Source organism: Calypte anna, chromosome 2 (assembly GCF_003957555.1).
Source record: "Calypte anna isolate BGI_N300 chromosome 2, bCalAnn1_v1.p, whole genome shotgun sequence".
Classification (NCBI taxonomy): Eukaryota; Metazoa; Chordata; class Aves; order Apodiformes; family Trochilidae; genus Calypte; species Calypte anna.
In genome coordinates this window covers 111,632,300-111,644,309 of record NC_044245.1, presented here as the reverse complement: position 1 = coordinate 111,644,309, position 12,010 = coordinate 111,632,300, and the positions used below count along the sequence as shown (strand labels likewise).

Genomic DNA, 12,010 nt, shown 5'->3' with positions numbered 1-12,010 from the left:
TTTTTTTTTTTTTGCTAGAAACTACGTGGTACAGGAGGTTCTGTGGAAGCAGGTGCAGTCTCCACAAGTGATGTGAGTATACCTTTGAAATCTGTCGATTTCAGGCAGGTGATAACCATTCCTCTGATGAAGGTGCAGAGCTGCTCTGGTGTCAGTAATAGGAAGTACTTGGAATCAGAACTGTAAGACAACAGAGTGCCAGGTGGTGGCGCCAAGGAACAAAAGTATTTAAAAAATACTGATTTCACAGAAAATGCTGGCAGTGGCATGATGTATATTACAAGTTCTTTTGGGTGGTTAAACCTGTAGATGTACCTAGCATTCTCTTTGTTGAAACTTGAAAGTATGATATGCAATTTATTCAGTATTTGAACAAGACTATTAAGCACTGAACTGTTGGATTTGTAGAACACCTGAGACAAAGGAGCTTTTGGCTGGTGTAATCTTGCAGGACTTGGAAAAGGCACATCAGATAGCAAAGCTTACATTGCCCCTTCAGCTTTTGTAGCATGAAATCACAAGAGTGCTTTTTAGAGTTGTAAGCTTTTCAGGTTTGACTAGCTTGAATTCAGGGGAAAATGGATTGCCCTTCTTGCATCAGTTTTGTACTCAGTTTCATGTTCCATGTGCCATCATTTCAGTGGCTGTAAAGCTTGGGGGTGAGCTGTGGCTCTACAGCAAATGCAAGTGATCATCATTACTAGATTTTCTGTTTTGTTGTAGCTTTTGAATATAGAGTGGAATTCAATTTGGTCTTTTGTTCCTTTTGAAACTTGAAAGTGTTCACAGTTTTTCAGGAGACTTAAATAGGAACCTGGAATTTGGTTTTTGTTGCTTTAAAACTTAAATTACCTCCTGGCCAGGGTTTCAAGTAGAAGAGATGAAAGGCTGTAATGAATAGACATGGATAGAGGGTAAAATTGCAGCATGCAACACTACTTTTTGTGCAGCTGAGTTCTTTTGACTTCCTTAGAAATGTCTACTCATTGTGCTGTGGCATTGCGTGAATATGCTGTACCACTTCAGGGTCCCAAAGCATCCTATAACACATTTGAACTATTAGTTCTGATGCTTTACCCTCTATCTTTAAGAATAAAATAGTGATGCAGTTGTAACGTTTTGCACAGGAAATGAGAGCTGGGATCTGCTATGAAATGTCAGTTATAATAGGTTTGGAAGAGAATGCTTTTATGACAGGCTAATTAATAAGAAAATTCCAAGTAAAGTAATACATGGGTTGGTGATGCAGATGATAAATTAATAAATTATTTGGGACAAAAGGCATGTCTGTGTGTTTTAGCTGTTTTATTTTCATGGTGTGAGTGAATACATTCCCAGGGAAATGAATAGCCTGTGTGATGATTCATCCTGGGTGTTGAGACTCAGTTTTTACAAAAAGATCTTAATATCTGATGAGAGACACAGAAAGAATTCGTCTTAATTTAAATTCTGTTTATTGTCTCTTTCTCTTCATATTAGATCGCCTAGCTACTTTACTCCATTAATTATTTGAAAGGTTTGACCTTGTGTAATATGATTGATTGATCTACCATAAGACTTTCAAGACACTTAGTAAAGAAGAAGGCTTATAGGAAAAAGCCCCCAACGTTTTATCAGCAGCATATATGAGTATTAATGAAGATAATGTCTCTATTTTTCAATTTCTGCTGTACCTTAGGATCTCTCTGTTGCTGTGCTGGGAGGAACAATGTATTTACCAAAACCCATTTTCCCACTGCAGCCCATCTTATGTATCACTGCCCAGAAAATACATGCTTCTAGATATGAAGAAGTGTTTAATTATTCTGCCTTTGTGATTGCTCATATAGGAGTCTGAATGAAACTAGAATTCATTGGTGCATCTCTCAGTTTTTTCCTGGTTTTACAGTTTTTGGTAGTACAGTATGCTGTGCTAAGCATTTAATGAAAAGAAGAAAAAAATGAAATGCAATCTAAACGTTGAGGATAATTTTTTCATACTTACTTTTCTATTTTATTTTTTTTTAGTATAAATATACATCTTATGATAGGCATGGTACTTGCTGGGTGGCACATGCATAGAAAAATACACAGTTATAATGACACCACTGCTGTTTTGAGTTGGAGAATAGAAGTGGTAAGAGCTCAGGATCACTTTTTCTACAGTGACCTCTAGTTTCCCAAAGTTTCCTTAAGTGACTTATTTCCCAAAGTTTTCTTAATGTAATAATGATTGCTGTGTGGATGACAGGGCTCTGGGATTATAATCGAACAGAAGACAATTTTCATTCTTAGATGCTAAAAGAAGGCTTGTACAATGGGCTATAAAAATCTATTGTGGTCATGTATAATGATATCAACTGCATGCTGCTTTTTTCCTATTCATCAATCTTCTCCATTTGTATTTTGCTTCCCACCTTTTCTTGTGAGATGTTTATTTTAAATAGTGGGATGTAAAGCTTATTATAAGGCTGATTGTGTCCAGCCAGTGTCACCAAGGAAAGATGTATTGAACTATGGCAGCAAAGCCTCCTTTGGGAAACTGAACTTCAACACTTGCTACCTGACTATTCTTGTAAGAGGTGATGTGTTCCTCTCTTCTCCCAGAGCTCCCAGTATGTACAGTGTGTTGCTGGATGTCTGCAGCTGATGCTCAGGGTCAATGAATATCGCTTTGCGTGGGTAGAAGCAGATGGAGTAAATTGGTGAGCATTAATTTCAATTTATATGTTTCTACTTGCACATACAATAGCATGTTTCCCAGTAACCCCTTTTTGGAATACAACTCTTGCAAAAGATAGCTGCTCTGAGTACAAAACCTATTTGTTTTTAAGGATTATTACAGTCAAACAGACAAATTAAACTTGCAGATACCAATGTTGAGGATTCAATGTTACTTGACCCTTCATGAAATGCTTCAATAAGGGGAATACAGCCATTTACCTTGAGCAGAAGATGCACTGTTTTTCATTTATTAGAACAAGAATTAACAAAGAGAATTTCTGCTGATCTTCCTTGTCTGTACAGTTTGGGAGTTACTCAATATGAAAATACTAGTGAAAAGTGAAAGATGTTCTAGATCTAAGGTCTTTTTTTTTTCTTCTGTATATGGCTTCAGGTATGTCATTCTTTTATTCAGATTCTCTTCATAAATAGCTCTGCATTTATGCTCTGAGCAACAGCATAACTAGGATGTTCTCTCTCGAATTATTTTCAAAAATGCTATAACTTTTCTGCTCTGTGTGCCTCTATTGGGGATGGTGGCTGTACAATTTGTACTTCAATTAAAAATACCCCTATAGTCTGAAATGAAGAAAAGTCGAAGTTGTCAGTGAAGTGAAAGTTAAAAAGATGTGTGTCAAACTGACACAATTGAAACAAACTTTTTCACCAAGGAAGCTGTTTAATAAACTGTTAAAGCATTTCAATAACCCTGCATTTCAACAAGTTTGAATTCATCTTGAATGATGTTTGTCATCAACAATGATGTTGAAAGGTGTTTGGATTTTTAATAGGTTTAGCTTTTTTGGAATGGACTGGTAAATTACTTATACAAATTTCAAAACTTCAGCTTCTGCATAATTTCTTCTTGGAGGTCTCTGGATATTTCTTATCTAGCAGTGCTTTAACTCATTTGTTAAAGAATGACTTCTTCAGCTCGTTCACTCTGGAGAGGTACAATTAAGGAAACAAATTGAATTTGTTTAAATTTTCTTCTGTTTACTCCTTTTTTGTAATTCTTACAGAGGAGCTATGTGTTTCTCTGTTTCTTGAAAGACAATGCCTAACCATGCCACTACAAACAGAAAGTCTTGGTGAACATTAAGATGGATACAGTACCACGTCAGTTCACATGGGAAAAGCTTCTTTGTGGCTCTAAGGCTAAGGAGAAAATAACTGTCTTTAAAATATGGCTTTCTGGATAAGCTCCTTGTAGAATGATAAATACTGGCTCAGGGTACCCAGGAGTTTGTGTTGTATCCTCACCCTCGGCATGTTCACCATTTCTTTAAATGTTTCAGGGTCATGCAGTCATTATTTAAAAAACAAATGTATGCTATGTTAATTTTTCAGTATCATGGGGGTCTTGAGCAACAAATGTGGCTTCCAGCTCCAGTATCAGATGATTTTCTGTGTGTGGCTGCTGGCATTTAGCCCTCAAATGTGTGAATATCTCCGTCGCTACAATATTGTCCCAGTGCTGTCAGATATTCTCCAGGAATCTGTCAAAGAAAAAGTGACTCGAATCATCCTTGCAGCATTTCGGGTAAGTGTCTGGTGACTGCAGTTGCACTTGGCTTCTCTCTCAAATGAGGAGGTCTCAGGTGTTGCTGATGCACAGCTGTTTCTGCTAGACTGTATCAGTGAACTAGGTTGAAAGCTTAATTCTCTTTCTTATTGTTCTGTTTTCTTTTTTTTTTCCTTTTGTGAGCTGAGTTTTGCTGCAGGTAATATAGGTAAATATATATAGATATAATAAATATATAATAGGCTATTATAGGTAAAGGTCTGCCATCCAATTACTTACAATAAGATTGACTTAAAAAAAACCCCAACCCATGTTAGCATAGCCACTAGAGATTTCCCTTCTTCAGTTCAAGATTATTTTTCCCACTAGTGTAGTTTTCTGCTAGTATTAGTGTAAAACATTAAATGTTGCTAAAACACTATAAATGTAAAACTGATAATTTTTGCCTTTCAAAGCTTTAATTAAAAATATTGTTTTAAACATGCATCTTTTTGTCTAACTGTATGACTTGGAAATTACATTTATCTAGTAGTCCAAATAATCTTTTCTTGGTGGCTTTATCACGATGGATGAGGATATCCATATAAGAGTTATTAGCTGACTTACTGTGTCCTTGGTGCCTGAAAATTGCTGACCCTTTTTAAGATTAACTTGGAATAACTAAGCACCAAATTTGCTATTTTTACTGTGAGAATACCAATTTGTGTTCACAGATGCTAATTGTGCACTTTCACATGATTCTATATGCATGCCTGTCAAGTGTCCTGTATATAATACAGGAATGCTGTAACAACTTGTAATCCTGTTTCAAAACAAGATGTGTATCCTGAGTAGATGTGGATCTTGGAAAGGGTTTGGTTTTTTGGTGTCTCAGTGGTAGGTGTTGCAGGTAAATTAGCATGAGGAGGGGGAATTGGTTACTGATCAGCAATAACAAGCTGTGTTACTCTGTTCTGTGACTTCAGTGGTCTGTCTATCCAAAATGATAGAGAGATGATCCATCTTCAAAATGTTTCATGTTAAAGTAAATTGTAAAGTAAAGTGCTGTTTCTCCTGTAGGTAGAGGTCAGTGCCATGTGGTATTTAGTAGAGGCAGTTCTTACTTTTGTAGACCTCTGTAGGTGTTCCAAGTGTTCTTTAGGGTCTTCATGTTAGGATTAAACAGGGATGTTCAGCAAGAAAGTTTGGGGGGGGGAAGAAGAGAAGTTGAGGCACTCATCAATTTATTCTAATTCTAAGGACATACAAGAAGGAGAAACAACTGCCATCTCTTAGATTTAGTGTGTTTTGCAAGAGGAGACAAGCCAAATTGTTCTAACAAATAAAGGCTAAGAATGATTAAGGTGGTTGTTCTGCAGGCTTCGGGGAAATGAGAGGTTTTCTTTCTCCAGAATTAAAGACTATTGTAGGCATGAAAATGAGGTTACAAAGTGGCAGCTGAGAACTAACAGATTAGGAATTAGACATCTGAAGCAAAACTGGAATAGGTAGCTGAGATAAAATAGCCTTTTTCCTATGTGAGAGGCCACAGTATCAGTTCATGGGGAAAAAAAGAGGAAATGTAATAAAGAATTAGGCTTGATCATCCCTACTTGCCTCTACATTGCCAAACCGAAGATATTCCACGAGTCTTGACAATTTGTATATGTATTCTCTGCTATCTTATTTCTCCTAATTTGACCTGCTTCACCTCTTTGGAAGTTAATTGCATTAAATCTGTGATTGTTATGCAATTTGTTTCTATAATACAACATGTATTGAGTACTTCTGTCTACTTTGAATCAATTACTTTCTCCCTTTACCTATTAAAGTGCTTTTTTTCCCCTCCTTATTTTTATACTTTGTCATTTGTCTGTTTTCTACCTGTAACTAATTTTGTATCTTAGATTTTTTTGTTTGGTTGGTTTTTTACCTCAAAACACTGTACTGGTCTATTCTATGTGTTCCTATTTGTACGTTCCTAACATATCTTTCAATTCTACTATAAAAAGCATTAGTATCTTACTGTGGTGTAAGATGGGTATATAACACTACCTATCCAATTAACATTTGGAGTAGCCCTCACATCTGCCTGGAAGTCTCTTAACTTGGAGTTCTTTGAAAATTTTACCTACCTGCTCCTTGAACTTGTTGAATTTTGTCTTAAGATTTTTTAAAAATTCTTTATTTTACTTTCTCTAACAGTCTTAACTCCTAAGTAATTTAGTATTACTTTCTGTAAGTTACCTTTTTCTTCTTAGTTCTCTGAAACAGGAGTATGGTGTTTCTGCACATTGAAGCTAAATAGCCATTAAAAGCAGTAGCATGAATTATTTATATGCAAGTTTTAACATTTATTTCCAGTGTTCTGTGTTACTAACTGGAATGATGTCTGATATCTTAGAAACCTTTAGTGTAATGGTTCTGTGACGTGAATGAGATTGATGCAGTCACATTTCTTCAATATGATTTTGTTGCCTATTTCTGGCAGATGTTAAGGCTTATTTACATGAACATGTTCTGTTTAAGGACTGTCATTTATATGGAATTTATGTTTTCAGCTTTATCAAAAAGTGCAGGTGTCTATCCCTGACTGAACAACATCGTTTGAAGATGATTTAAATTGAGTAGAAATACAATGAATAAATGAAGTTGGAAGTTGACTACTAACATTCTGTGCTTGTTATTCCAGTCTTACTGACAAGCTTTTCTTTGAATAAAAATATGTACATGGAGTATTCCTAAATTCTAATCCCGACTGTAACTCTTGAGTTGGAAAGAAGACTTTGGATTTGGTTGGTGGGGGGTGTTTTTTTGTTTTGGGGGTTTTTTGCTTGTTTTAGGCCTCCCTGCTTTATGCTATTGCTGCACAGAAAACCAAAATGATAATCCCAGATAAAAAGAGTTATTTATGGCAGAGACTCTGCCTGCTCTTTCTCTTGCAACAATCCTTGTAGCCTGGTTTGATGTGGAAAATGATTGAAGCAGGTGAAATAATACTTTTTAATATTGAAGGTAGCATATAATCTAAGAGGAAAAAGTTATAAGTGACCTAAACTTGAATGCAGTGGTGGTTTTGCTTTTCAGCACATAAAGTTACATTACTTCTATGTTGCAAGACAGATCCTTTTGGTTTTTTTGTTTTTTTTGTTTTTTTTAAGTTCCTCTTCATCTGCTGTAGTGACAGCTATGAATACTCCTTTTGTGTACTAACCTCAGTCCTAGGCAATTTATATTACTAAGTGTGGGTGTAAAGCAGCCTCTATGCAGTAGACTCATACTTTACTGCTTTGGAAAGATTAATTTGGGAATTGGTCAGTTGTGTCACTAAAATAAGAAGTGTCAATAAGAATTTCTTAAAAATAATACTTTGTTTCAAAATATTCTATTCTTTAACCAAACAAAAAAGTAAGCTAATTTTTACTTCCCCTAGAATTTGTTAGAGAAATCTACTGAGAGAGAAACTCGCCAAGAATATGCTCTTGCCATGATTCAGTGTAAAGTTTTAAAGCAGCTAGAGAATTTGGATCAGCAGAAATATGATGATGAAGACATAAGTGAAGATATTAAATTTCTACTGGAGAAGCTTGGTGAGAGCGTGCAAGACCTTAGGTATGCTTTGCTGTGTGAACTTCTAAGAAATGCAGTTAAGTGAACATTGGTGAAACCTTTTTTCTTTAAAGGTAAATAATGTACAGAGTCATGGCACACAACTGCCAGTTGATAAGATAGAGTATACAGAGATGGTGGTTATATATAAAAGCTTCCTATTCTAAGTGATTATCTAATCTAAATGATCTATCTGATTCTAAGCAAGACAAGAGGGCACGGTCTTAAGTTGTGCCGGGGGAGGTTTAGGTTGGACATTAGAAAGAATTTCTTTACAGAGAGGGTGATCAGGCATTGGAATGGGCTGCCCAGGGAAGTAGTGGATTCTCCATCCCTGGAGATATTTAAAAAGAGACTGGATGTGGCACTCAGTGCCATGGTCTGGTAACTGCAGTGGTAGTGCATCAAGGGTTGGACTTGAGGTCCCTTCCAACCCAGCCAATTCTATGATTCTTTGTTTCTATGATTATTTACAGGCTGAATAGAAAATAGGTCTTCACTTATGGGTATGTGGTCTTCATTTGTAACTGATAAGTTAAGAGAGCTCAGAAGGATTTTAAAGGAGTTGCCATCAAAGGTGAAGACTGCCTGATTATAATAAGTTTTGCTGCCCAGAATAACTCAAAATTTTGCTAGTATTTACCTATTTTTTTGCTCTTGTGTAGAATTTGAACTACATATTGTAGTTCATTTCTGAAGTTTATTGCATGAAAGGCAAGTACTGAGATCCTTGCTACTGGGATCCCCTTTTTTATTTTCCTTCAGGAACTGTGTTTTGGGTTGAATGGAGGCTTATGTTTCAAATAAATTTTTCCTCTTACCTTTCATGCCTTCCATTCTTTTTACTCTTGAACTCTGAGACAGGGAACACTTCTCACACTTTGCCAAGTTGACTTCAAATATATCATAGCAAGTTGTACTGCAGCTTTGTCTTGCTTGTGAGCATGTCGTTCAGACTGTTCATAGAAGCTAAATTAATAGTTCATTTAGGTCTTTTGTGTTGCAGCTCCTTTGATGAGTACAGTTCTGAGCTCAAGTCAGGAAGACTGGAATGGAGTCCTGTACACAAGTCCGAGAAGTTTTGGAGGGAGAATGCTGTAAGACTAAATGAGAAGAATTATGAACTACTCAAGTAAGTTTACATAATTCTTTAATATTTTTCATGTTTAACTGAACCTGTGTCTAATACAGATTTTACATTTCAACATTAAGTAATGTCTAGAATGAAAGGAAGTCAGAGCATCTTGCTATTTTTTGAGTGAGGTCTTTGAAGTATGGTTTGTTTTCTTGAAAAACAGAATTGTTTATTTGCTTTTACTGGTCAAGATGTATTGGTGAGGATGGTGGAGGGAATAGGGCTAGCTTAACTTACGTGCAGTTTTGGGCTGTTTACTCTTAATGCTTTCACTTGAAAAACAACTATACAAACTGATGCAGACAAAAATGCTTTTACCATATATCTCAGCTGTAGTGTTGTGTTGTGTGTTGTCACTGATCTGAGTGATGAGCTCCTTTCTTGAACATTTGTGGTGCTGCTCCATGGAAAATGACTTGCTTGTTATCAGTCCTAGAAGCACACACTGTCTGAGAAACTTGCTGTTAATTTCAGCAAGTGCAACTACTTACAAGAGACTTAGCTAAAAGCAAAATTACAAGACAGAAAATCACCTTTATCCTGGCCCAAACCAGGACAGCAGTCTGTCTGGTTTGTGTTGGGATTGTGTTTGGTGCATGTTGATTGTGAGATGGGGTAAAGGTGAAGCTCATCTTTACTGTTGGACTCAAGGATTTATTTGCTGGCTTCTGAAAGTATATTCTCAAAAGAGGTCTAGATTTTAGTTAGCTTATAGGAGCTCTTAGTTACTTAACTGCAGAGTCATTAACTGATATTATGTGGTGATCTTCTTGTTCAGTATTTGCTAATAAGTGACAGACCTAAAAGGAAGCAGGAGGTTGAGTGGAGCGTGTGAGATGTTATAATGCATGGCAAGATCGAGCTGATCCTGAGTTTTATGTGTGTTTCAGTCTGCCCTGGAACCTCTTCAAAACAAGTCTGATAAATTTCTCTCAGAGGGAATATTACTAAATATGTAGGATTGTAGACTTAAAAAATTTTAGATGCTGCCAGCTGCCAACAAGAAGTTGATGTTGTTATGATGGCTTAGTTTTTCCTGGCTCTGCCCTTTAGGGGGCTTGTAAAACATTTTTATGATTGCAAGCTTTGTTATTTTAAGTTATTGGTGATTTAAAAAAACAAGAGGCTCCAAAACAAAACCTGAGGCTCCTTGTTTCAAATCCTTTCCTAGAATCCTGACAAAACTTCTGGAGGTTTCTGATGACCCACAAGTGCTGGCTGTTGCTGCTCATGATGTGGGAGAATACGTACGACACTATCCCCGTGGGAAACGGTGAGAAAAAAGCCAATGTACTGCCAGGCAAGAAAACAGCTTGAGTGTATTCTCTACCTGTGGGTTTTTTTGCTTATTGATATTAAAATATGCTACATAGGGATTGCAGCTTATTCTTAAGTGTAATCCACTGAGAAGGTGAGAAAGTGTGAAGATCAGATGAGAAAATAAAAACAGGGTAATTGACTTAATGTCTCAGTGCTTCTTAATATTAAAGGGAGCCTATGCCTAGAGAAATCCTAAGTTATTTAGACTAAAGTAGAACACATGCACTAGAAGAAATTAGAAGAGCTACCAAGAACTTAATCAGCATATAATTTTTATCCCCGTGACAGAAGTTATTGAAATAGTCCAGTGATTTAAGTCTATTTTGTGACATAAGACTATTGAGACAAGATTTTTTTTCACAAACATTTGCTCTTGTAAGTTCAGTGGTGTTAGCAGAGATGCAGTTGTCACCCTTCTATTTTAGTATGTTTTCTTTTAGCTATGCAAATACACATTTTAGTGAAAGTGTTGATATTTATTGTTTACCTGAATTCCTGTCGAAATGCACATACAGATATCTCTATACTTTATTGATTTGTTCTGTTTAAAAAACTGGTGAGCAAAATTGTTTGTTTGTTGTTTTTTTGCTGAATAATTGCCTCTCTAAGGTAGGGACCACTGAAGCAGAAAGAGGCCTTTAGTTTTTGTAGGAATCAAGGTCATCAGTCACCCAAAGGGACATGTGACTTAATTTTTGTAGTAAAGAAGTGATCTATATTTGGTTCCTACCTAGGGTTTTAATGGGAAGAGGATAAGAATGGTCTTCCAGGCTTTTTGGCAGTTCCATGAATACTTTTTGACAGTAGCAGAATCAGAAAACAACAGAGTGAAACTTCATGCCATATAAATGCAAGAAACATTTTTTATTTTTTTTTTCACTCTTGTCCTTGTAGTCCTGTATGCAACTTGAAGATATTTTTAGAGTATTGGAACTAATTAACCTTTTTTTAGGTCCAGTAAGAAAAGTCAGAAGTGTGTACCACTTGTACTTAGCAGTGCTGTGTATTTGCTAATTAGCTCCTCTTTCTTTCACAAGAGTTTTATGACAACTGATACTTGGAGGAGAGGGAGGATATTTTTCAGTAAGGTGGAAACTCAGTAGTGCTGCCTGCAAATGGCAGGGAGTAAAATTGTTTGCTCCTGCTTTGATCTGTCATTAGGCTGAAACCATTTCATTAGCCATTTGCCATTGTCTTGAAACAGCTTGCACACATCTACCCAAGTGTGACAGAATGCTTGGGCTAGTATGGCTGTGCAGTTGCTGGACCAAAGCTATGCAGTTAGATGAGTGGATAAACAGGACTGCATCTCTGTCTAGCTGGAAAAAAATCTGCTGATGTTGGGACCAATTCTGTGTTCTGCTCCCAGGATTTTAAACCTATGCAGAAGCTCATCAACTTTGAAAATAAGTGGTCATCAGCAAATAACAAGAGTGCTGGATACTATTCTAACCTTCACTCATACAAAATTCTAATACTTTATCTGCTTTCTGCTTCAGGACTCAGCTTTTTTAGCTTTAACGACAAACTAAAATGCCTCAAGCTCTTTCTCTTAAAGAATTTATTTTGTAATCCAGTGTTTTGGATGACTCTAAGCATGACATCAGCAGTTCTAGGACTAAAACCTTGAAATGCCTGAGAACTGTGTGTCAGTTCCCATGTAATATTCCATTTCCTACTGTGATGTCTTTTGATATGTAACTGTTTACTGCTCCCATACCTGATTAGCATTTCACACC

At 36.4% G+C, this 12,010-nt stretch overlaps 1 protein-coding gene across 4 annotated transcripts in view; it reads left to right on the top strand.

The window, feature by feature from the left end:
* The window catches only part of ATP6V1H (ATPase H+ transporting V1 subunit H), a 45,342-nt gene that overhangs the window by 21,781 nt on the left and 11,551 nt on the right, over positions 1-12,010 (top strand). For all 4 annotated transcript variants that reach the window (XM_030445711.1, XM_030445712.1, XM_030445713.1 and 1 more), the window contains 6 exons: positions 19-72; positions 2,587-2,684; positions 4,054-4,246; positions 7,641-7,819; positions 8,823-8,948; positions 10,123-10,224. In XM_030445711.1, the coding sequence (XP_030301571.1) occupies positions 19-72; positions 2,587-2,684; positions 4,054-4,246; positions 7,641-7,819; positions 8,823-8,948; positions 10,123-10,224 (752 nt within the window). The remainder of the gene's footprint in view (positions 1-18; positions 73-2,586; positions 2,685-4,053; positions 4,247-7,640; positions 7,820-8,822; positions 8,949-10,122; positions 10,225-12,010) is intronic.